The sequence below is a fragment of the Microcaecilia unicolor genome, chromosome 1 (genome assembly GCF_901765095.1).
Source record: "Microcaecilia unicolor chromosome 1, aMicUni1.1, whole genome shotgun sequence".
NCBI lineage: Eukaryota > Metazoa > Chordata > Amphibia > Gymnophiona > Siphonopidae > Microcaecilia > Microcaecilia unicolor.
Window position 1 is genome coordinate 193,535,731 of NC_044031.1, and position 21,755 is coordinate 193,557,485.

Sequence of the window (21,755 nt, forward strand, 5' to 3'; positions counted from 1 at the left end):
GGTCACCAAGCACATAGATTTTTGCCACTATGTTAGCAAGGAACAAAGAAAGCTGTAATCAAATATGCTGTTTGCACTAAACAAAACAGAAATAATGTGAAACTGAATTTACTCAATTATTTACTAAAAACTTTAGTATCCATGTCATTTTTCTTTGGCTTGATAAATCAAGTTTACAAAGCATACAATTTGAAAATTACAGCAAAATTAAGCACAGGTTATCTGTTAGATTATAGAGGAATAACTCAGCATATTTGGTAAACACAAAACAACCAACAAAAACCCAGCAGAAAAGCAAAAGAAATCTGTATATTGCGAAGTATTCCACACACTATATATAGGAGCCCTTTTAAAGGTCAAACATACTGTAGATGGTGTATTTTTATTGGAATAACAATATATTTCTGCTAGGCTTCTCAGAACTACACCTTTCCCCAAATACAGATGAAGTGGATAGGGGGAAAACATTACAACTAGGCTACTAGCTGGAAATAAGGGAAAAGGACACCTGTTTTGTTACTCAGTACTGGCAGCAATACTGAGTAACAAAACAAAATAAAATAAACCCTACTTCAAAAAGCTAAAAACCTTTGGATGCTCCTTGTGAAGAGTGAAAACTTGAAAGAAAAAAAAAAGGCAGACAGCAGCTGTGGGATTGCTGTGGCTAGAGTTGCCAATCAATAAACAGATTTATTTAAAGGCAGTCTTTAGCTTCCTGGGCCAATGCCTTCAAAATGAAATTGAATAAAGAAAAAACTCAATGCTTAATCCTATCATCAAAACACTCCACTCTACTCCCAACCACTCTGATCTCTCCTGATGTTACAATCCCGATATCTGACAATCTAAAAATCCTAGGAGTAACGTTGGACAACCATCTGACTCTGGAATCTCACGCAAAAACAATAACAAAAAAGATGTTCAACATGATGTGGGTACTGAAAAGAGTAAAACCATTCCTCCCTCAAAAAACTTTCCGCAACTTGGTACAATCCATAGTATTCACCCATGCCGATTACTGCAATAGCATCTTCATTGGTTGCACTGCCCAAGTCCTGAAAAAACTCCAAACCGCCCAAAACACAGCAACCAGACTAATTTTTGGTAAATCACGATTTGAAAGTGCAACACCACTCCGCAAAAAATTACACTGGCTCCCCATCAAAGAGCGAATAAACTTCAAAATACACACACTGATCCACAAGATCCTCCATGGAGAATCTCCAAGCTACATGACCAAACTAATCGACCTCCCAGACAGGAACAGGACCAAATCCTCCTGAACATATCTCAATCTTCACCTTCCTAATTGCAAAGGCCTCAAATACAAAACCTATTACGCTTCCAACTTTTTCGTGATAGGCAGTCAACCCTGGAACGCCACACCAAGACACATTAGAACAACCAACGAACTTCTACCCTTTCGAAAGTTGCGGAAAACATACCTCATCAAACGAGCCTATTCGAACGAACCAACTTAATCTAAGTACCCAAACCACATCACTAATCCAAACCACTAACCACACCTTATCCTGCCCCCATATCCCTTCATCTTCTCATTCTCTTTACAACTTGTTATCTCTGTAAATTGATGTATTCATACATTGTGTTATCTCTGTTACACATTGTTCCCATTTATTGTAAGCCGCACTGAACCTGCTATCGAGCGGGGTATAAATGCTACAAATAAATAAATAAATGTCAGACCTAATAGACGTACCAGAGAGAAACAACAAAATTTCATCAAGCACTTGCTTGAACCTTCACTATCCCAGCTGCAGAGGACTTAAATACAAATCTATACATACATCTAGCTTCTCATACATCTGCACACAACTGTGGAATGAATTACCGATCAACATAAAAACAACACACGACTTGACAACCTTCCGAAAATTACTGAAGACTTACTTATTCATAAAGACGTACAAAAAAGATCCCCCATAACGATTTGACTCCTAAATTACTCCAAAAACAACTATTATGGAACTCTCCTAATTTGTTTATTTTAATTACATCCTCATTACTGAATATTATTACTGAATATTATATCTTGTCCTGATATCATTATGTTATGTTTTATCTATTTATCCACTTCCAATCCTACATGATATACCCATGCACCTTTATTTGTAATAATTCTGAAATTATTATTCTGTTAAAATGATTGCTTTGATATTCTTATGCACATTATTTGCATCTATAATGTGAATGTCGTTGTAACATTTTGTAAGCCACATTGAGTCTGCAAATGAGTGGGAAAATGTGGGATACAAGTGCAGCAAATAAATAAATATTTCATTTTTTATGTGCGTCCATTACGAGCGCCAGAAAATTTCCGGCATGCAGCGCTAATCAGGCGGTAATCAGCAGTGTATACACACTGACGTTTACTGCCTAGTTAACGCGTGAGACCTTACCACTAAGTTAATGGGTGGCGGTAAAGGTCTCAGGCCGAAAATGGATAAAAGTCAATTTTATTAGCAAAAGGACCCCATAATAAATGTAAACTGCTTTGGTTACACCACAGAAAAGCAATATGGAGTCCTTTTACTAAGGTGTGCCGAAAAATGGCCTGCGCTGGTGTAGACACGTGTACTGGACGCACACAGGTCCATTTTTCAGCACACTTACAAAAAAGGCCCTTTCTTTTTGGCCAAAAATGGACGTGAAGCAAAACAAAATTGGCACGCGTCCATGTTGGCCTTTAGACCTTACCACCAGCCACTGATTAGCGGTGAGGTCTCACATGTAAACCAGGTGATTACCACCCGGTTAGCACCGGTGTGGACAAAGGGGAGCCGGTTGATATCGTGTATCTGGATTTTCAAAAGGCGTTTGACAAGGTACTTCATGAAAGGCTACAGAGGAAATTGGAGGGTCATGGGATAGGAGGAAATGTCCTATTGTGGATTAAAAACTGGTTGAAGGATAGGAAACAGAGAGTGGGGTTAAATGGGCAGTATTGACAATGGAGAAGGGTAGTTAGTGGGGTTCCTCAAGGGTCTGTGCTAGAACCGCTGCTTTTTAATATATTTATAAATGATTTAGAGATGGGAGTAACTAGCGAGGTAATTAAATTTGCTGATGACACAAAATTATTCAAAGTCGTTAACTCGCGACAGGATTGTGAAAAATTACAGGACCTTATGAGACTGGGCGGCTAAATAGCAGATGACGTTTAATGTGAGCAAGTGCAAGGTGATGCAAGTGGGGAAAAAAGAACCCGAATTATAGCTACGTCATGCAAGGTTCCACGTTAGGAGTTACGGACCAAGAAAGGGATCTGGGGGTCGTCGTCGATAAAGCGAATGCTACATACCTGTAGAAGGTATTCTCCGAGGACAGCAGGCTGATTGTTCTCACTGATGGGTGACGTCCACGGCAGCCCCTCCAATCGGAAACTTCACTAGCAAAGTCCTTTGCTAGCCCTCGCGCGCCCGCGCGCACCGCGCATGCGCGGCCGTCTTCCCGCCCGAAACCGGCTCGAGCCGGCCAGTCCAGTATGTAGCAAGACAATACACTTCAAGGGAAGACACAACTCCAAAGGGGAGGCGGGTGGGTTTGTGAGAACAATCAGCCTGCTGTCCTCGGAGAATACCTTCTACAGGTATGTAGCATTCGCTTTCTCCGAGGACAAGCAGGCTGCTTGTTCTCACTGATGGGGTATCCCTAGCCCCCAGGCTCACTCAAAACAACAACATTGGTCAATTGGGCCTCGCAACGGCGAGGACATAACTGAGATTGACCTAAAAATCACCAACTAACTGAGAGTGCAGCCTGACCAGAATAAATTCGGGTCCTGGAGGGTGGAGTTGGATTTACACCCCAAACAGATTCTGCAGCACCGACTGCCCGAACCGACTGTCGCGTCGGGTATCCTGCTGGAGGCAGTAATGTGATGTGAATGTGTGGACAGATGACCACGTCGCAGCCTTGCAAATCTCTTCAATAGTGGCTGACTTCAAGTGGGCCACTGACGCTGCCATGGCTCTGACACTATGAGCCGTGACATGACCCTCAAGAGTCAGCCCAGCCTGGGCGTAAGTGAAGGAAATGCAATCTGCTAGCCAATTGGAGATGGTGCGTTTCCCGACAGCGACCCCTAGCCTGTTAGGGTCGAAAGAAATAAACAATTGGACGGACTGTCTGTTGGGCTGTGTCCGCTCCAAGTAGAAGGCCAATGCTCTCTTGCAGTCCAATGTGTGCAACTGACGTTCAGCAGGGCGGGTATGCGGCCTGGGGAAGAATGTTGGCAAGACAATTGACTGGTTAAGATGGAACTCCGACACCACCTTCGGCAGGAACTTTGGGTGAGTGCGGAGCACTACTCTGTTGTGATGAAATTTAGTATATGGAGCATGAGCTACTAGGGCTTGAAGCTCACTGACCCTACGAGCTGAAGTAACTGCCACCAAGAAAATGACCTTCCAGGTCAAGTACTTCAGATGGCAGGAATTCAGTGGCTCAAAAGGAGGTTTCATCAGCTGGGTGAGGACGACGTTGAGATCCCATGACACAGTAGGAGGCTTGATAGGGGGCTTTGACAAAAACAAGCCTCTCATGAATCGAACGACTAAAGGCTCTCCAGAGATGGCTTTACCTTCCACACGATAATGGTAAGCACTAATCGCACTAAGGTGATTCCTTACTGAGTTGGTCTTGAGGCCAGACTCTGATAAGTGCAGAAGGTATTCAAGCAGGTTCTGTGCAGGGCAAGAACGAGGTTCTAGGGCCTTGCTCTCACACCACACGACAAACCTCCTCCACTTGAAAAAGTAACTCTTTTTAGTGGAATCCTTCCTAGAGGCAAGCAAGACCCGGGAGACACCCTCAGACAGACCCAACGCAGCGAAGTCTACGCCCTCAACATCCAGGCCGTGAGAGCCAGGGATTGAAGGTTGGGGTGCAGCAACGCTCCGTCGTTCTGCGAAATGAGAGTCGGAAAACACTCCAATCTCCACGGTTCTTCTGAGGACAACTCCAGAAGAAGAGGGAACCAGATCTGACGGGGCCAAAAGGGCGCTATCAGAATCATGGTGCCGCGGTCTTGCTTGAGCTTCAGTAAGGTCTTCCCCACCAAAGGTATGGGAGGATAAGCATACAGGAGGCCGGTCCCCCAATGAAGGAGAAAGGCATCTGACGCTAGCCTGCCGTGTGTCTGAAGTCTGGAACAGAACAGAGGCAGCTTGTGGTTGGTCTGAGAGGCGAAAAGATCCACCGAGGGGGTGCCCCACTCTCGGAAGATCTTGCGTACCACTCTGGAATGGAGCGACCACTCGTGCGGTTGCATGACTCTGCTCAGTCTGTCGGCCAGACTGTTGTTTACGCCTGCCAGGTACGTGGCTTGGAGAAGCATGCCGAACCGACACGCCCAACGCCACATACCGACGGCTTCCTGACACAGGGGGCGAGATCCGGTGCCCCCCTGCTTGTTGACGTAATACATTGCAACCTGATTGTCTGTCCGAATTTGGATAATTTGGCAGGACAGCCGATCTCTGAAAGCCTTCAGTGCGTTCCAGATCGCTCGGAGCTCCAGGAGGTTGATCTGCAGATCCTTTTCCTGGAGGGACCACAGACCCTGGGTGTGAAGCCCATCGACATGGGCTCCCCACCCCAGGCGAGATGCATCCGTCGTCAGCACTTTCGTGGGCTGCGGAATTTGGAATGGACGTCCCAGGGTCAAATTGGTCCGTATGGTCCACCAGAGCAGTGAAGTGCGGCAACTGGTGGAGAGGCGGATGACATCCTCTAGATTCCCGGTGGCTTGGAACCACTGGGAAGCTAGGGTCCATTGAGCAGATCTCATATGAAGACGAGCCATGGGAGTCACATGAACTGTGGAGGCCATATGACCCAGAAGTCTCAACATCTGCCGAGCTGTGATCTGCTGAGACGCTCTGGTCCGCGAAGCCAGGGCCAAGAGATTGGTGGCCCTCGCTTCGGGAAGGTAGGCCTGAGCCATCTGGGAATTCAGCAGCGCTCCTATGAATTCCAGAGACTGAGTTGGCTGGAGATGGGACTTTGGGTAATTTATCACAAACCCCAGCAGCTCCAGAAGTTGAATAGTGCACTGCATCGACCGGAGGGCTCCTGCCTCCGAGGTGTTCTTGACCAGCCAATCGTCGAGATAAGGGAACACGTGCACTCCCAGCTTGCGTAGGTAGGCCGCTACCACCACGAGGCACTTTGTAAACACTCGTGGGGCAGAGGCGAGCCCAAAGGGCAGCACACAATACTGAAAGTGCCGTGCGCCCAGGCGGAATCTGAGATACTGTCTGTGAGCTGGCAGTATCGGGATGTGAGTGTATGCGTCCTTTAAATCCAGGGAACATAGCCAATCGTTTTTCTGAATCATTGGCAGAAGGGTGCCCAAGGAAAGCATCCTGAACTTTTCTTTGACCAGGAATTTGTTCAGGCCTCTCAGGTCTAGGATGGGACGCATCCCCCCTGTTTTCTTTTCCACAAGGAAGTACCTGGAATAGAATCCCTGCCCTTCCTGCCCGGGTGGTACGGGCTCGACCGCATTGGCGCTGAGAAGGGCGGAGAGTTCCTCTGCAAGTACCTGCTTGTGATGGGAGCTGAAAGACTGAGCTCCCGGAGGACAATTTGGAGGCAGGGAGGCCAAATTCAGGGCGTATCCGTACCGCACTATTTGGAGAACCCACTGGTCGGAGGTTATGAGAGGCCACCTTTGGTGAAAAAATTTTAACCTCCCTCCGACCGGCAGGTCGTCCGGTACGGACACTTGTAGGGCGGCTATGTTCCCATGGATCCAGTCAAAAGCCCGTCCCCGGCTTTTGCTGTGGAGGCGCAGGGGGCTGCTTAGGCGCACGCTGTTGACGGGAACGAGCGCGCTGGGGCTGTCCCTGTGCCTGACGAGGCCTTCGGGCCGGCTGGTTGTACCTACGCTTCGCAAAAGAATAGGGTGCAGCCTGCCGGGCCCGGGAAAAAACGCCCGCCCGCGGGGGCGGGTGCTGAAGGCGCCCGGTGGGAGAGCTTGTCGAGAGCGGTTTCCCGCTGATGCAGTTGGTCAACCATCTGCTCGACCTTCTCGCCAAAAATATTATCCCCCCGGCAAGGGACGTCAGCCAGTCTCTGCTGGGTGCGGTTGTCCAGGTCAGAGGCACGCAGCCATGAGAGCCTGCGCATCACTATACCTTGGGCCGCAGCACGAGATGCCACGTCACAGGTGTCAAAAATCCCCCTGGACAGGAACTTTCTGCACGCCTTCAGCTGCCTGACCACCTCCTGATAAGGCCTGGACTGCTCCGGCGGGAGCTTATCGACCAGGTCCGCCAGCTGTTGCACATTGGTCCGCATGTGGATGCTCATATAGAGCAGGTAAGATTGGATGCGGGTCACGAGCATGGAGGATTGGTAGGCCTTCCTCCCAAATGAGTCCAGAGTGCGAGACTCCCGCCCCGGGGGCGCCGAGGCGGTATCCCTCGAACTCCGTGCCCTCTTGAGAGCAGAATCCACGACCGCTAAGTCATGGGGCAACTGGGGCCGCATGAGCTCTGGGTCAGAGTGGATCCTGTACTGGGACTCTGCTTTCTTGGGAATGGTGGGGTTAGTTAGTGGTCGCACCCAGTTCCGAAGCAGCGTCTCCTTCAGGACATTGTGCAGCGGTACCGTGGAGGACTCTCTAGGTGGTGATGGATAGTCGAGGACCTCGAGCATCTCGGCCCTCGGCTCTTCCACAGAGACCACGGGAAAGGGAATGCTTATGGACATATCCCGCACAAAGGAGGCAAAGGAGAGACTCTCAGGAGGTGAGAGCTTCCTCTCCGGTGATGGCGTGGGGTCCGAGGGAAGGCCCGTAGACTCCTCTGAGGAGAAATATCTCGGGTCTTCCTCTTCCCCCCACGAGTCCTCATCCTCGGTATCGGACATTAGCTCATGTAGCTGAGTCCGGTACCGGGCCCGGCTCGACGTCGAGGCACCGAGGCCTCGGTGTCGTCGAGCGGTGGACTCCCGCGCCGGCGGGGACGGAGCTCCCTCCATCGACGTCGACTCCACCTGCGTGGCGGTCGAGACCGGCACCGCAAGCGGCGGCGGTGTCGACAGCCCCGGCGCCGGGCTAGAGCTCGCCGGCGCCACAGTCATCGGCGCCGGGGGCACAGCCTGGCGCATCAGCCCTTCCAGGATCCCCGGAAGGATGGCTCTGAGGCACTCGTCCAGGCCCGCTGCCGGGAAAGGCGGTGGGGCCGGTAAGGGTGTCGGTGCCAGAAGCTGCTGGGGGCCAGGAGACGGCACCGAGGTGCCGGAACCCCGACGCGTCGGTACCTCCACCACCGACGGAGATCTCTCCTCTCTACGATGACGCTTCGGCGTCGACTCCCCTTCAGGGTGCACCGAGGGCTCCCGGTGACGGCGCTTCTTGTCCTTTTTCCGGTGCACGTCACCGGCGCCGGAGGGCATGGAGGAGGAGGAGGTCGATCCCCCTCGGTCTCGAGGTACCGGGTCCGACAGGGTTCGGTCCCGTGGCTCACGAGCTGAGGGAGTGACCGGGGCCGACAGCCCACGCGGCCTCTCAACCCCACTCTCACCGGCGGACCGGCGGGCCGACGGGACCTGTTCTCCTGGGGTCGCTGCCATCGGTGCCGATGTCTCGGGCATCGATACCGGTACCGAAGATCCGGCCTTCGATACCGATGCCGTCGAGGTCGACGTCGAGGGGCCGGCGCAAGTTCCAAAAAGACGGTCCCGCAGAACTTGCCTCGCAACCTGAGTCCGTTTCCGGAGACCGAGACACAGCGCACACGACTTGAAATTGTGCTCCGGCCCGAGGCACTGGAGGCACCAAGCGTGGGTGTCGGTCTGCGAGATCGGCCGGCCGCAGCGACCACACTTTTTAAATCCACTCGGGACCTTCGAGGACATCGACGGAAAAATCGCGTCGGCGAAGTCAAAGTCGGCAATGGTGGCTAAAATCACACCACGAAAAAACTAGCCGACCGAGCGGCCACTAGGCCGCAACGAGGCGTCCCCGCTGGAAGCGAGGGAAAAGGGGAGCGCGTGCTCCACACGCGCAGTCTTTTTTCTTTTTTTTTTTTCGTAACAGAGAAATACTAAAAGGAAATTAAACGAAGCGCGATCCGCGTATACGCGATCGCAAGAATCCGGCGGCTGAAGTAGAGAGAGCGGCAAAGCACGACTCTCTCCAGGCGCGGAAAAAAAGGAACTGGTGGGAGCGGTCGCGCACGGGCGGGAAGACGGCCGCGCATGCGCGGTGGGCGTGCCCTGCGTGCCGACCGTCCCGCGAAGCTTCTTTCCGGTTGGTGGGGGCTGCCGCGGACGTCACCCAGTCGTGAGAACAAGCAGCCTGCTTGTCCTCGGAGAATGATGGGACCTTTACTAAGCAGGAGTTTCAGTATCTGAATGTCTCGCATCCAAAAGTTCCGGTTTTCTATATTTTGCCAAAAATTCTTGAGACACTTCATAAACTGCCAGGCAGACCAATAGTTTCCAGCAAAGGTTCTCTGTTAGAACCTTTATCAGTGTTTCTCTACACTTTTACCTTAAGTAAAGATTTTTCTTAAATAAAAGATTCAGCAGATTTTTTGGTGAAATTGGAAGAGACGACTCTGCAGACATTTAACTTTTTATTACCTTTGGATGTTAAAGCACCCAGTACGCCAAGTGGAAGCTCCAGCAGTTTTAGAAAAATATCTTCTACAGGTAGAAGAGGAGTTACTTCTTTGATTAAACAATCAGCAGCTCTGGCAATGCAGAAGAATTTCTTTAGGTATTGAAATCAATATTTTCAACAAGTATCAGGAGTGACCATGGGAGCCACTATGACCTCCATCAGTAGCCAACTTATTCATGCAGGATTTTGAAGATCAGTCGATCATCAATAATGATTTCTCTAGATACATGAAGAAATGGTTATGATTTATTGCTGACATCTTTATAGTGTGGACAGGATTGGAGGCAACCCTGAAGAATTTCCATGATTGGTTGAATTCTCATCATTTGAAAATTCAGTACAACTTACCATGCGACGACTGTGTTTTTGGGTATTAGTCAATAGACTTCAAGATAGCTTCTTGACAACAGTGTATAGAAAAGGAACAGACAAACATTTTACTCTTAAAAGTCTAACTATCCCATATTCCCCGGTATGCTTACTACTCTATAAATGATTACCATTTGGTACTTCCAGGGCCAAAACTTTCTCAGTTTAAATCCACCTGTCACCATGCTTCCTTCTTCACTGGCCCTTCCTTCTGGATTTCTCTTCCCCTCTCTATAAGGACCGAGCCACCATTAAAAAACTTTAAAGCTGCAAATAAAAACCTGGTTCTTCAACCAAGCTTATAGCACTATCATCTGATAACTAACCTATTTACATGGTCATCACTGAATTCCTACTACTCTACTCTCTTTTTTCTTTCCCTTCTTAAATTACCGTCCCACCTCTCTTTTTGTCCTTCTCTTAACACTTGCTTAATTAGTTTGAGTGTTGTCCACCTTTCCTGTCAAACATTGGAGTTCCTTTCCTACTTTGCTCCTCCTTTTATATTATTTTATGTACATTGCTTAGGTTTGCCAGTTAGTTTGAGCGGTGTATTAAATTTTAACAAATTATAAACTGTAAGTCTACTATTTTCCCAATTTCTGAGATTCAGGAAAATTTGTACCACAATGGCCAATTTTAAACAGCAAGCTAAAGATTTAAAGGAATGTCTATGTCTGAATGAGAGAAGTTGTCCAAGAACTATGGCACAAAAAGCGTATGAGAGAGCTAACTATTTGAACAGAGATCTTTTTCAGAGATCTACAAGAGAGAGGAGGAAAAGCGATCACTTGTTTTGCAGTACACCCCAGGAATTGAAAAAGTAATACATATTTTGAGAAAACACTGGAATTTAATATCAAGAAAAACAGCATATAAAGACAGAAATCTGAGGATTGCCTTCAGTAGACACTGAAATTTAAAAGAACCTTTCAGTCCTTCCGATATTGATAAAAAATTTGAAAAGAATACTGAGCTTAAAGGACAACATATAAAATGACAGAATTCCAAATTTGTGAGATAACGGAAGTAGTATACAGTTGGAGCCCTTTTTACAAAGGTGCGCTAGTGTTTTTAGTGCATAGTATGCATAAAACGCTAAGATGTCTATTATATTCCTATGGACAATTTGGTGGGGGGGGGGGAGGGGTTGGAGAGGCGTAGTAGCAAGTTTAGAGTTGTGGAAAATGAAAAGTCTGTTAATGTACACTTGTTGTTTCTGGAAATAAATATGATTTAAACATATTCCTATGGACATCTTAGTGTTCAGCACATATGAATTTTTAGCGCACGCTAAAACACTAGTGTGCCTTTGTAAAAGACCCCCTTGGTTTGCTCACCCGAGTTCTCAAACAAAATTTCCATTGAGATTTTAAGCATTCGCAGTACTGATTTAGTTGTATACACTATTGCATGACTTTCCCGATATTATGCGTTGGACAAACTACCTCTTAAGGCAAGAATACGTGAACACAAGAGCTGTTTAAAAAATGGAAGGAAGCACGCGCCTCTTGTGGAGCATTGCTTGTTGATGAAACATTATTTTTCTTCACTCTGTTGCTGTGCCGTTGATCAGGCCAATGAAAATATTAGTGACCAGTGTAAATGCATTTTGTGAAAAGAACAACAGTGGATTTCAATTTAGATACTGAAAAATTAAAAGGCTTAAATTTGAAAATAGAATGGAATAGCCTTTTCTGAATGGATCCGGGGTTCCAGAACCGACACCAGTAGTTTACTTAAAAAAAAAAAAAAAAATCTAAGAGTCCAATGGCCATGTTGAGAGAACCCTGTGATGCTGAAATGTGGAGCAGTGCAAAAGACCTGGCAAGCAATATAAGGGTTTTTAAAGTAATTTCATGAGCACTGGTGATTTAATACTCAATTTTTACAGCACGTAATTTTTAAGAACTTTTAAAAGTGGACTTTGATGACTGTTTTTCTCAGGTTTATAGAACTGACTTGACACATATTGAAACAGCCAACAGGCAAAACTTTGCCCTTAGTCGATGGGGAATCTATAGCCAAGCACATCAGTTTGAAAGTTAAGTCTTTTTCATTTGACTCACAGATTGTTTTTTGATACATGTTTAATAAAGACCAGAGGTTTAATAATTTCAGATGGAGGTTTTTTTATGCCAGTGATCACCCATGTAATCTAATACTGATAAGAAAGACATATAAGGTATAGGAAGGGTTCTGAGGCTTTTTACCTCCTGCTTTTATCATATTCTGCAGCTTTAATTTACTTAAAATTAAAGAGTGTATGTTACAACTAGCATTTGTAAAAGTTTCCTCATGAGATTTTGCAACATTAATTTTGCAAGGTCATTAATTAAAAAAATGGAAAATTGGCCACTTTACTGCTGCAATAAAAATGGCCTTAGCGTGCGGGAAAACCCATGCAAGGGCACACTAAATTCTACTTTTAGTTACTGCATATTAGTCAAATAAGCATGTACATCCTGAAGTCTTTGACTACGGAGAAGTGAAGAATATCTGGCTTCTGTTTCATCCTGCTTCTTTCGTCCTCATAATCAATTAAACTAGGGGATATGCTCTCCCAGTAGGTAATACTGTTTAACTGAATTTTACTATGTTTTACGCTTAGGGGGAAGTCATAAATGTGGGCTACTGTTAAGATGGTTTATTTTACTGTTAACCTGAGTTATTAGCATCTAGGCTTTATTATATAAAATGGGGCCTGTGCTAAAATAGCACAAGTTGTGGTAAAATAACCCATCTTAATCGTAACTCATATGGTAACTTCCCCCTTTAATACTATTAACCTACACATAAAAGGCTTAATTGATTTTCTAAAAAAAACGTTTTCCTATTTTTTAAATTACTTATTATATTCATTCAAAAATTCCAGCATTTTCCAACTACATTGAAACCATTAGCCAACAAAGTAATAATAACCTCTGTAAACATCAACTTCATCCACCTGAAAAAGTCAAATATTTCCCAACATTTGTTTTAAGGTTGGCATAATCTCTCAATATTTTAATACATATAATCTAATCTGTCATAACAATTTTAGACTTACAAAACTTAAAATTATACAAAACTTCCAGGTAAGAAAGATTATTTTACATACCGTATTTTTCGGACTATAAGACGCACTTTTTTCCCCCCAAATTTGGGAGGAAAATGGGGGGTGCGTCTTATAGTTCGAAGGTAGCGAGGTCCGATTTCGGGATCGCCCTCCCCCCGAGTTCGGGATCGCCCTCCCCTACTCACGTCACGCGATGTTCCCTGGTGGTCTAGTGACGTCGGGGCAGGAAAGAGCCCCCTCTTTCCTGCCCAGCGCGCTGCTCTCCGTCCTCCTGTATGCTGCCTGACGGTCTCGGCGAGATTCAAAATGGCCACCGAGAATTGAAGTCTCGGCGGCCATTTTGAATCTCGCCGAGACCGTCAGGCAGCATACATACAGGAGGACGGAGAGCAGCGCGCTGGGCAGGAAAGAGGGGGCTCTTTCCTGCCCCGACGTCACTAGACCACCAGAGAACATCGCGTGACGTGAGTAGGGGAGGGCGATCCCGAACTCGGACAAGACGCACCAGAGCACCTAGGTTTTAGAGGAGGGAAAAAGGAAAATTCTTTTTTTCCTATTTCCCTTCTCTAAAACCTAGGTGCGTCTTATGGTCCAGTGCGTCTTATAGTCCGAAAAATACGGTAGCTATTTATCTTAACTCATGCTTAACTTGTACACGTTTTTCAGAGTCTACCATCTTAAGCTCCAGAGGCCTCACTTTCTTCTGCTGGATGCTTTAGCTATCACTGCTGTTAAGGAAATCATCCCAAGAGACCTGGGAGGATAAGAGACCCCCCTCCCTCTCCAAAAGCCAGGATCAGTAAAATATGGCTCAAGCTGATTAGGTGGATAGTGCAGGGACCCCATAAGCAACAAGAAAGCATGCTTTGCGCCCTTGCTCACCACATCATATGATCATTCCAACAATGTCAATAGGATAAATGCCTAGTGTCTCTGGCCTTTAGATCATAAGCACTTCTGCAGAAGGGACTTTATAAACATGAAATAATCATCTACAGTGGTCTCTCTCTCTCTCTCTCTACACGGACTACGCTTTATAAAATATTTATAAAAATGACAAAAACCTTAAAAAAAATAAAGTGATCAGTTTATTATTATTATTAATAATTTTCCTTTTTCACCTCAGACTTTATTACCTACTCATTCTTGGTAGTTATTGTTTTATTAACCTGTGACAATGGGTTCAAAAAATAGGTTTACACTGTCTTATAAAGTCTTCACATCCTTGTGCTTATTCACATCCTACTGTCTGAAGAATACAGTTGAAAAAGCATTAACCCATTAGTGCCCAACAATCTACACAACATACTCTATACTGGCTGCTGTGACCTCAGTAGTCTCATGGTACTATCTCTAGAGGTTGTGGCATGCATTCTTGGCAGGAGCAAGTGGGATTCGCTCCCGCCCCTATCACCTCCACCACTAGACCTCTTCAGGTAGGCCTGGGGGCTACGACGGTGAGAGGGCCAGAAAGGCAGACTGAACTTTGCTGGGGGAGGTGGGGGGACAGCTGGGAGGAACTGTTGACTCTACTTATGTGAGTCCTGGTTGATACTGAGCCAGGACCCAGATGAGTTCTGGCAGCTAAGAGAAGCTTGGTGAGACCAAGATATTCTATAGTGCCCAGACATGGCTGGCATCGAATATCCGAGGTTAATTTAGCCAAAGACAGTTTAAAAAACACAGACTGCTGCCAGCTACTGACCTTGGATGGATGACATGATTAAGGCAATGTTTTAATAGGGTCAAACTGTTTCCACTTTATAATGACAGACATGAGAGCATCCCAAGGGATATTTAAAAACACTGAAATTCTCTTACAGCCTTTCCCTATAGTTCATTCAGCCCATTCATGTCTGGCACGTTTAGACCTTTGCTTCATTTCATACAGCAAAAACAGCTTCATCCAAGAGTAATCAAATCAGTTTAATTACTGCGAATGGACACAGGAAGAACTTGTTAAGACATTTTTTGAAAATGGAGCTAATCTGAACTTATATATGACAAAGGGTTTAAAGAATGCAACCATGAATTTTTGCTTTCTTATTTGTGAATATTTCTGTAATTGTTCTTTTATGTTGGAAATGTAGAATATGTTACACAGATAAGTGAGAAATTCTGAACTGTAGGTTTAGACAGCAAAATATGAAGAATATAGAAGGGTGTGAAAAACTTTGGTGAAGGAGTAGCTTAACAGTCAGAACACCAGGCTAAGAACTAGGGAAGCCAGGGTCCAAATCTTGTAGATACTCCTTGTGACCTTGGACAAATCAATTCATCCTTCTTTACCTCAGGATCAACTTTAATGTTAAGCTCTCTGGGGACACAAAAATAACCTACTGTACCTAAATGCAACTAAACTTGAATTAGCAATGAAAACGAATAAGCTAGAAATCTTTACTTTCTTGCAGATGTCTAAACTTAATTTCCTAATGAAACAAAGAGCTAGGAAGTTAACAATAAACAACTGCCTTTAATACAGATAATACATTAAGAGGTGGAGGCAGAGAAGGGTAAGAGGCAGCCATGCACAGCAAGGGTCTCCATGTACTTACCCAAGGGTGGGAACGAGCGGACAGGACTAGCGTCCCTGCTACTTTCACGGCTGGCCTCCCGGCTGCACCCCTGACTCACACTAGGTCGAGGAATACGACTGCCTCGTGCTAGTATGATTCAGGGTACACAGAAGTAAAAAGAAAAAAGGAGGAAGGAGAGACATAAGAAAGTTGTAGTTTTAATAGCACTGTATTTTTTTAAAGATATAAACCAGAAAAACTGAGGAAATTTAGAAACCATTTCTCTCTAATTGAAATTACACAATGTATATCGTCACATCATACTTTGATCACCACCAAATCATGATGACATTATAATTGCTATATGCTGTATGGACCAATGCATATAATAATGAAGCATTCCTGATACTAATTAATTTGGGATGATTGTTTTGTGTTAATATTACTACAGCCACGATAATTGTGTGCCTGTAAATCTGTCTGTAGCACCAAACAAAATGGTATTTTTTGGACAGAAAGCATTTTTTTCTGCCCATTCTTCGTTTAAAAGCTCCATGACCTAAATTTTTTAATGACAGAATGCTCAATGGCACAGTGGTATTCCATGCCCCAATGCTTTAGTTTTGTCAGCAGCATCCTCACCAAAAAAAATGGCATCGTAAGTCAGGTAGATTGCCCAAAATTGGAAATTAATCCAGAAATATATAAACACACAAAAAAATACATAACAAACAACTTTAACAAACAAAGACAATATTTACAGTCTGGCACTAGTGAAGTAGAAAAGTAATTTTCACTCTTTAATTCTAGCTCAAGTGAAAGTCAATTTTAATTATATGCTGTAGACAAGTTGAAAGGCTACCATCAGTGACAATAGCAATGTTACTGATGGTGAAAAGATTGTAGCTCTGCAGTAATGGCATTCCACATATTTCTAAGTATTTAAACAGACTGCTGGTTCAAGATCTCGGAAAGAAAAAAACGTTAATCTTCTTTAAGTTTTCATCTAATTTAGACTAAAAACCTATTGTAGACTAACCAATAAAAGAAAGAAATTTACAGAGAACTGCTACTGAGAGAAAATTAGAGAAATGGAGAAAGTCCTGGACAAGACGAAACAAGTAATGAGGCAAAGCATTAAAGAGGCACTGATTTCACGGCATTACTTTCTATTGCTATGAACTATAGTACTGCACAACATTATGCAGGCATTAGTTTCCTCTTCTTATCCACAGCTTTAGAAGAGTGTTTCAGCAAGGAGTGTCAAGCAAGAAGCTACTCCAGTTTAGCTCTCTGCTCTCCACCATCTTCCTTATAAATGTTTCACACAAGTGTCATTTACAGCTATTATTTTCTGGAACTTGCAAGTACAATGGAAGTATCATACCTACGGAGAGCCGTGAGGGGCTGGCCTCTCTGCTGCACCCCTGGCTTCGGGGAATCTTACTCCTTTTTTGTGCTGATGGAGGATTAGCCAAAACCCTCTGTACGCCTGTGTTCATGGTAGAGAGTGTGGTGGTGGTCAAAACTCGTCCAGGAGATCCTGATCGACTACCAGCTAAACACAACATGTTGAAAGAGAGCAAAACATATTATGTCAAAGGGTTTAAGAATGTAAAAGTCTACATCAAAAATATGGGAACACAGAACTGATGAAGAAGGTATGATAAGCTGATTGCAATGGTTGGACAAATCTAATTAAAGGAACGAGAAAAGTGAGTGAATCTAGAACGGTATACTTTCTCTCAACTACAGACAGTCATATTATACACCAAGAGTAAGTTCATGCCACATTTGTTTTTGAAATTAAGTTTCATATAGTTCAATTTTCATGAAAGAGATATATATACAAGAATACCAACAACTCAAATGACAACCAAATAATACTGCTCCTTCCATTATGATTTTCAAAAGAATCTCAAGATAACACCTCCTCTAATTTTTACTCATTCACAGTATGTTTCCTAGGAAGTTACAGAACAAGGTCAAGTTGCTCTTTGGTACAAAGTAGAAGAGAAAATGTTCATTAAAATATCTAATGATGCCCCATGGAAGACTAGTAATACAGTTCAGTCTCCTGTGTCCAAATTAGTAACTACATATCAGCTTTTCCTCTACAGAAAGTCTTACTTATTGTTTTTTTTAAATTATTTTATGAGGTGATAATGAATATGAGTAGCCTAGTGGTTAGTGCAGTGGACTTTGATCCTGGGGAACTGAGTTCGATTCCCCCTGCAGCTCCTTGTGACTCTGGGCAAGTCACTTAACCCTACATTGCCCCTGGTACAAAATAAGTACCTGAATATATGTAAACCACTTTGAATGAAGTTGCAAAAACCTCAGAAAGGCGATATATCAAGTCCCATTGCCCTTTCCCCTTCATGCTACTGTAATTCCTGTGTTATGTCTCTTCCATTTTATAGTCAACCAATTATAACATGTAAATTAAACTGTGTCAAACGCCTAAATCTTGTTATACGATAAAACCAATTCATGAAAAAAAATTAATTATCATGATATGACTATGGTTAGGGTAATCTAAATTACTTCCAACTTTCTTGAATTGAGTGGGGAGTATAACTGTTACCTGAATTCTCTGAACTGCCACAATGGTATGATATACTGCCAAGGTTATGGACAACTCTTTGGCATCGCAGGTAAGTAGGAATGACAAAACAAGCAACAAAAAAGGAGACATTCTTTGGTCTGAGAACAAACTGTTTGTGTCAAGCATGAGGCTTACACCTAAGATCTGACAATGCATATACTAAAAACACACAAACTATACTAAGAACACCACTTTCAGTAGTTAGTGATCTTCCAAGTTTAACATTTAAATGATCTAAAAAAGCAAAACATCAACCAAATATATTTCACACTATTAGAAATCTTTGATTTTGCTAAATTTTCTCCTTAGGATCTTGCACTCACCTTCCTTTTCACAAGGGATTAGAATGTTCATGCAAACTTCTTAGAGAAAAAAATGCTGTGTTATACTTTCTACTGGAGCAGCATAAAAACTAGTTTCATAAATTCTCAAAATGGTACATAGATAGCTTGATAAAGAATATTCAATATAGGTTACAAATGCAACAGGACTTTTATTTTGCACCAGTAAACAGTACAAACACAATCTGATATGAAAGTCAAATATTTTTCCATATAAGAATGAAAAAAAGCAAAGGATATCAGTGAGGAAAAATAAAATTTCCTTACAAATACATTATACTGATTGTTGACCACAAAGTAAAATAATAATCTAATACAATATGAATGAAAAAAAAAAGTTGAGGTCAACCCAAACTTATTAATTTGTAAAATGCTATATCAATTTTTTATTTCCCATGGAGACTATGAAAATAGTAGATAAATATGATGCATAGTTTGTAACTATTTCCATGCAAATCACAGTAACTAAAGATAACTTTTGCATTTGAAAATGCTACCAACATTGAGCAAGAACCTAAAAGCAGATAAGAAAAAAACGTACACATACTAGCACTAACATGCAGCACAAGTTGGTACACATCAAAACACAGACCCCTGAAATCACTTTTAAAACATACATGATCTAACAAACACAGAAATAAACATTGCACCATGCAGCTACTAAATGGTGTGTTGCTAAGTGAATAGATTCCAAATGGTTCTCATTCTGTAGGATGCCCTCATCTAGATAAAACAGGGCTATGCAGATGGATGAACAACAGATGCATACAAAGTCATTAGAGTCTTACCAGCAATGGGGGTAGCAGACTGTGATCCTGAACAAGTGCAAAAGGCAGGATTAGGGTAAAGGTTTATATTCCACCAAGAGGAAGGGAGCAGAGCAGATTAAAAATGAATGGCAAATGGAAATAAAAAAGCTTTTGTCAGTTCACAGGAAAACAAACCAACAAGAGCACACACAGAACAGGGAACGGAGGCACCACACAAGGTAAAACACAAAAAAGTTCTCAGACTGGATGAACAGACTTCAAAATACAAAAATACAATTAAATAAACACACACATGAAGCAAAGCTGCATAAGCAAAAATACAATTCTTCAGCATTCCAGCCAAGTACGAATGTACAGTAGCAAACTCGAGAGCATTAATTCCCTAAAATTTAAGGTGCATTTTTATACACCTAATGAATATTAAAAACTAGCTAAACAATTACTGTTATCAAAGGTAAGGCAAAAAAAAAGATTAGCAAGCCTCAAAACATTTTCTTAAGACAAATAAACTTAAGGAGTATGGATAAATTAGGTGCAGAATCAGTGAATACTTTGATTGAGAAAGCGAAGATATTTACATGTAGCAGGTATTCTCCAAGGACAGCAGGCTTCATATTCTCAGAAGTGAGTAGACAATCCACATCGCCCAGGAACGGCATTAATAGATAGTTGAAAGAAGTTCTAGAGCCTTGAGGAGCACGTGCCACTGCACATGTGTGGAACACATTTCCGCCCAAAGCATCCCTGCGCCTTCAGTTCTTTCTATTATGCTGGATCCTGGGTGATGTGCATCGTCTACCCACTTGTGAGAATATTACAGCCTGCTTGCCCTCGAACAAAAATGTTTGCAATTTTCTATCTTTCCAGAGTTTTTGAGCAGATTTGTATATCTTCCACTGGCAATTCTTCTTCACAATTTTTCTTTTATTCCCATATTTTTGCAGTTTCATACAGTGTGTAGGGCAGTAGTTCCTAAACCCAGTCCTGGAGACACCTCAGCCAGTCAGGTTTTCAGGATATGCATAATGAATATTAATGAGAGAGTTGAATGCACTGCCTTCACTGCATGCAAATCTCTGACTTGAATATTCATTGTAGATATCCTGAAAATCTGACTGACTGGGGTGCCCTTTCCTTTCTGAGCACACTACCAGAACCCTCATGCACACTCTTATCACCTCTCGCTTAGACTATTGCAACTTGCTTCTTACAGGTCTCCCACTTAGCCATCTCTCTCCTCTTCAATCTGTTCAAAATTCTGCTGCACGACTAATATTCCGCCAATGTCGTTATGCTCATATTAGCCCTCTCCTCAAGTCACTTCACTGGCTTCCTATCCGTTTCCGCATACAGTTCAAACTCCTCTTATTGACATTAGCAAAATTCAGCCCTTCCTTTCTGAATACGCTACCAGAACCCTTATCCACACCCTTGTCGCCTCTTGCTTGGACTATTGCAATTTACTTCTCACTGGTTTTCCGCTGAGCCATCTCTCTCCTCTCCAGTCTGTCCAAAATTCTGCGGCACGACTTATTTTCTGTCAGAATCGTTTTACCCACACTAGCCCACTCCTCAAATCACTTCACTGGCTCCCTGTCTGCTTCTGCATACAGTTTAAACTTCTCTTACTGACCTTTAAATGCGTCCACTCTGCAGCTCCCCATTACCTCTCCACTCTTATCTCTCTCTATATTCCTCCCCGTGAACTCCGCTCACTGAACAAATCTCTCTTATCGTCCCCCTTCTCCTCCACTGCTAACTCCAGGCTTCGTTCCTTTTCTCTCGCGACACCTTATGCCTGGAATAGACTTCCTGAATCTATACGTTTAGCTCCATCTCTACCTGTTTTCAAATCTATGCTGAAAACCCACCTTTTCACTGCTGCTTTTAGCTCCTAGCCACAATTGCCCTCCCCTTGTCCTTTCCTCCCTTACTTCCCCTCACCCGTAACTGTCTTGTTTGTTTGTATTACTTAGATTGTAAGCTCTTTTGAGCAGGGACTGTCTCTTTGTGTCAGATGTTCAGCGCTGCGTGCGTCTGGTAGCGCTATACAAATGCTAATAATAATAATGGTAAAATTATGTATAATCATACCTGATAATTTTCTTTCCATTAATCATAGCTGATCAATCCATAGACTGGTGGGTTGTGTCCATCTACCAGCAGGTGGAGATAGAGAGCAAACTTTTGCCTCCCTATATGTGGTCATGTGCTGCCGGAAACTCCTCAGTATGTCGATATCAAAGCTCCATCCGCAGGACTCAGCACTTAGAGAATTACACCCACGAAGGGACACTCTGCCCAGCTCACCACCGCCGAAACGGGGGAGGGGAATTAACCCAGCTCATCCCCACACAAGTGGGGGAGGGGAATCCGTCCAGCTCATCCCCGCGGAGCGGGGGAGGGACACCACACCCGCCGATGCGGGGGGATCT

At 43.9% G+C, this 21,755-nt stretch overlaps 1 protein-coding gene across 1 annotated transcript in view; it reads right to left on the reverse strand.

The window, feature by feature from the left end:
• The window catches only part of CLASP2 (cytoplasmic linker associated protein 2), a 977,269-nt gene that overhangs the window by 295,257 nt on the left and 660,257 nt on the right, over positions 1 to 21,755 (reverse strand). The window contains 2 exon segments of the mRNA XM_030203481.1: positions 15,641 to 15,748; positions 16,989 to 17,159. Of these exon segments, the coding sequence (XP_030059341.1) occupies positions 15,641 to 15,748; positions 16,989 to 17,159 (279 nt within the window).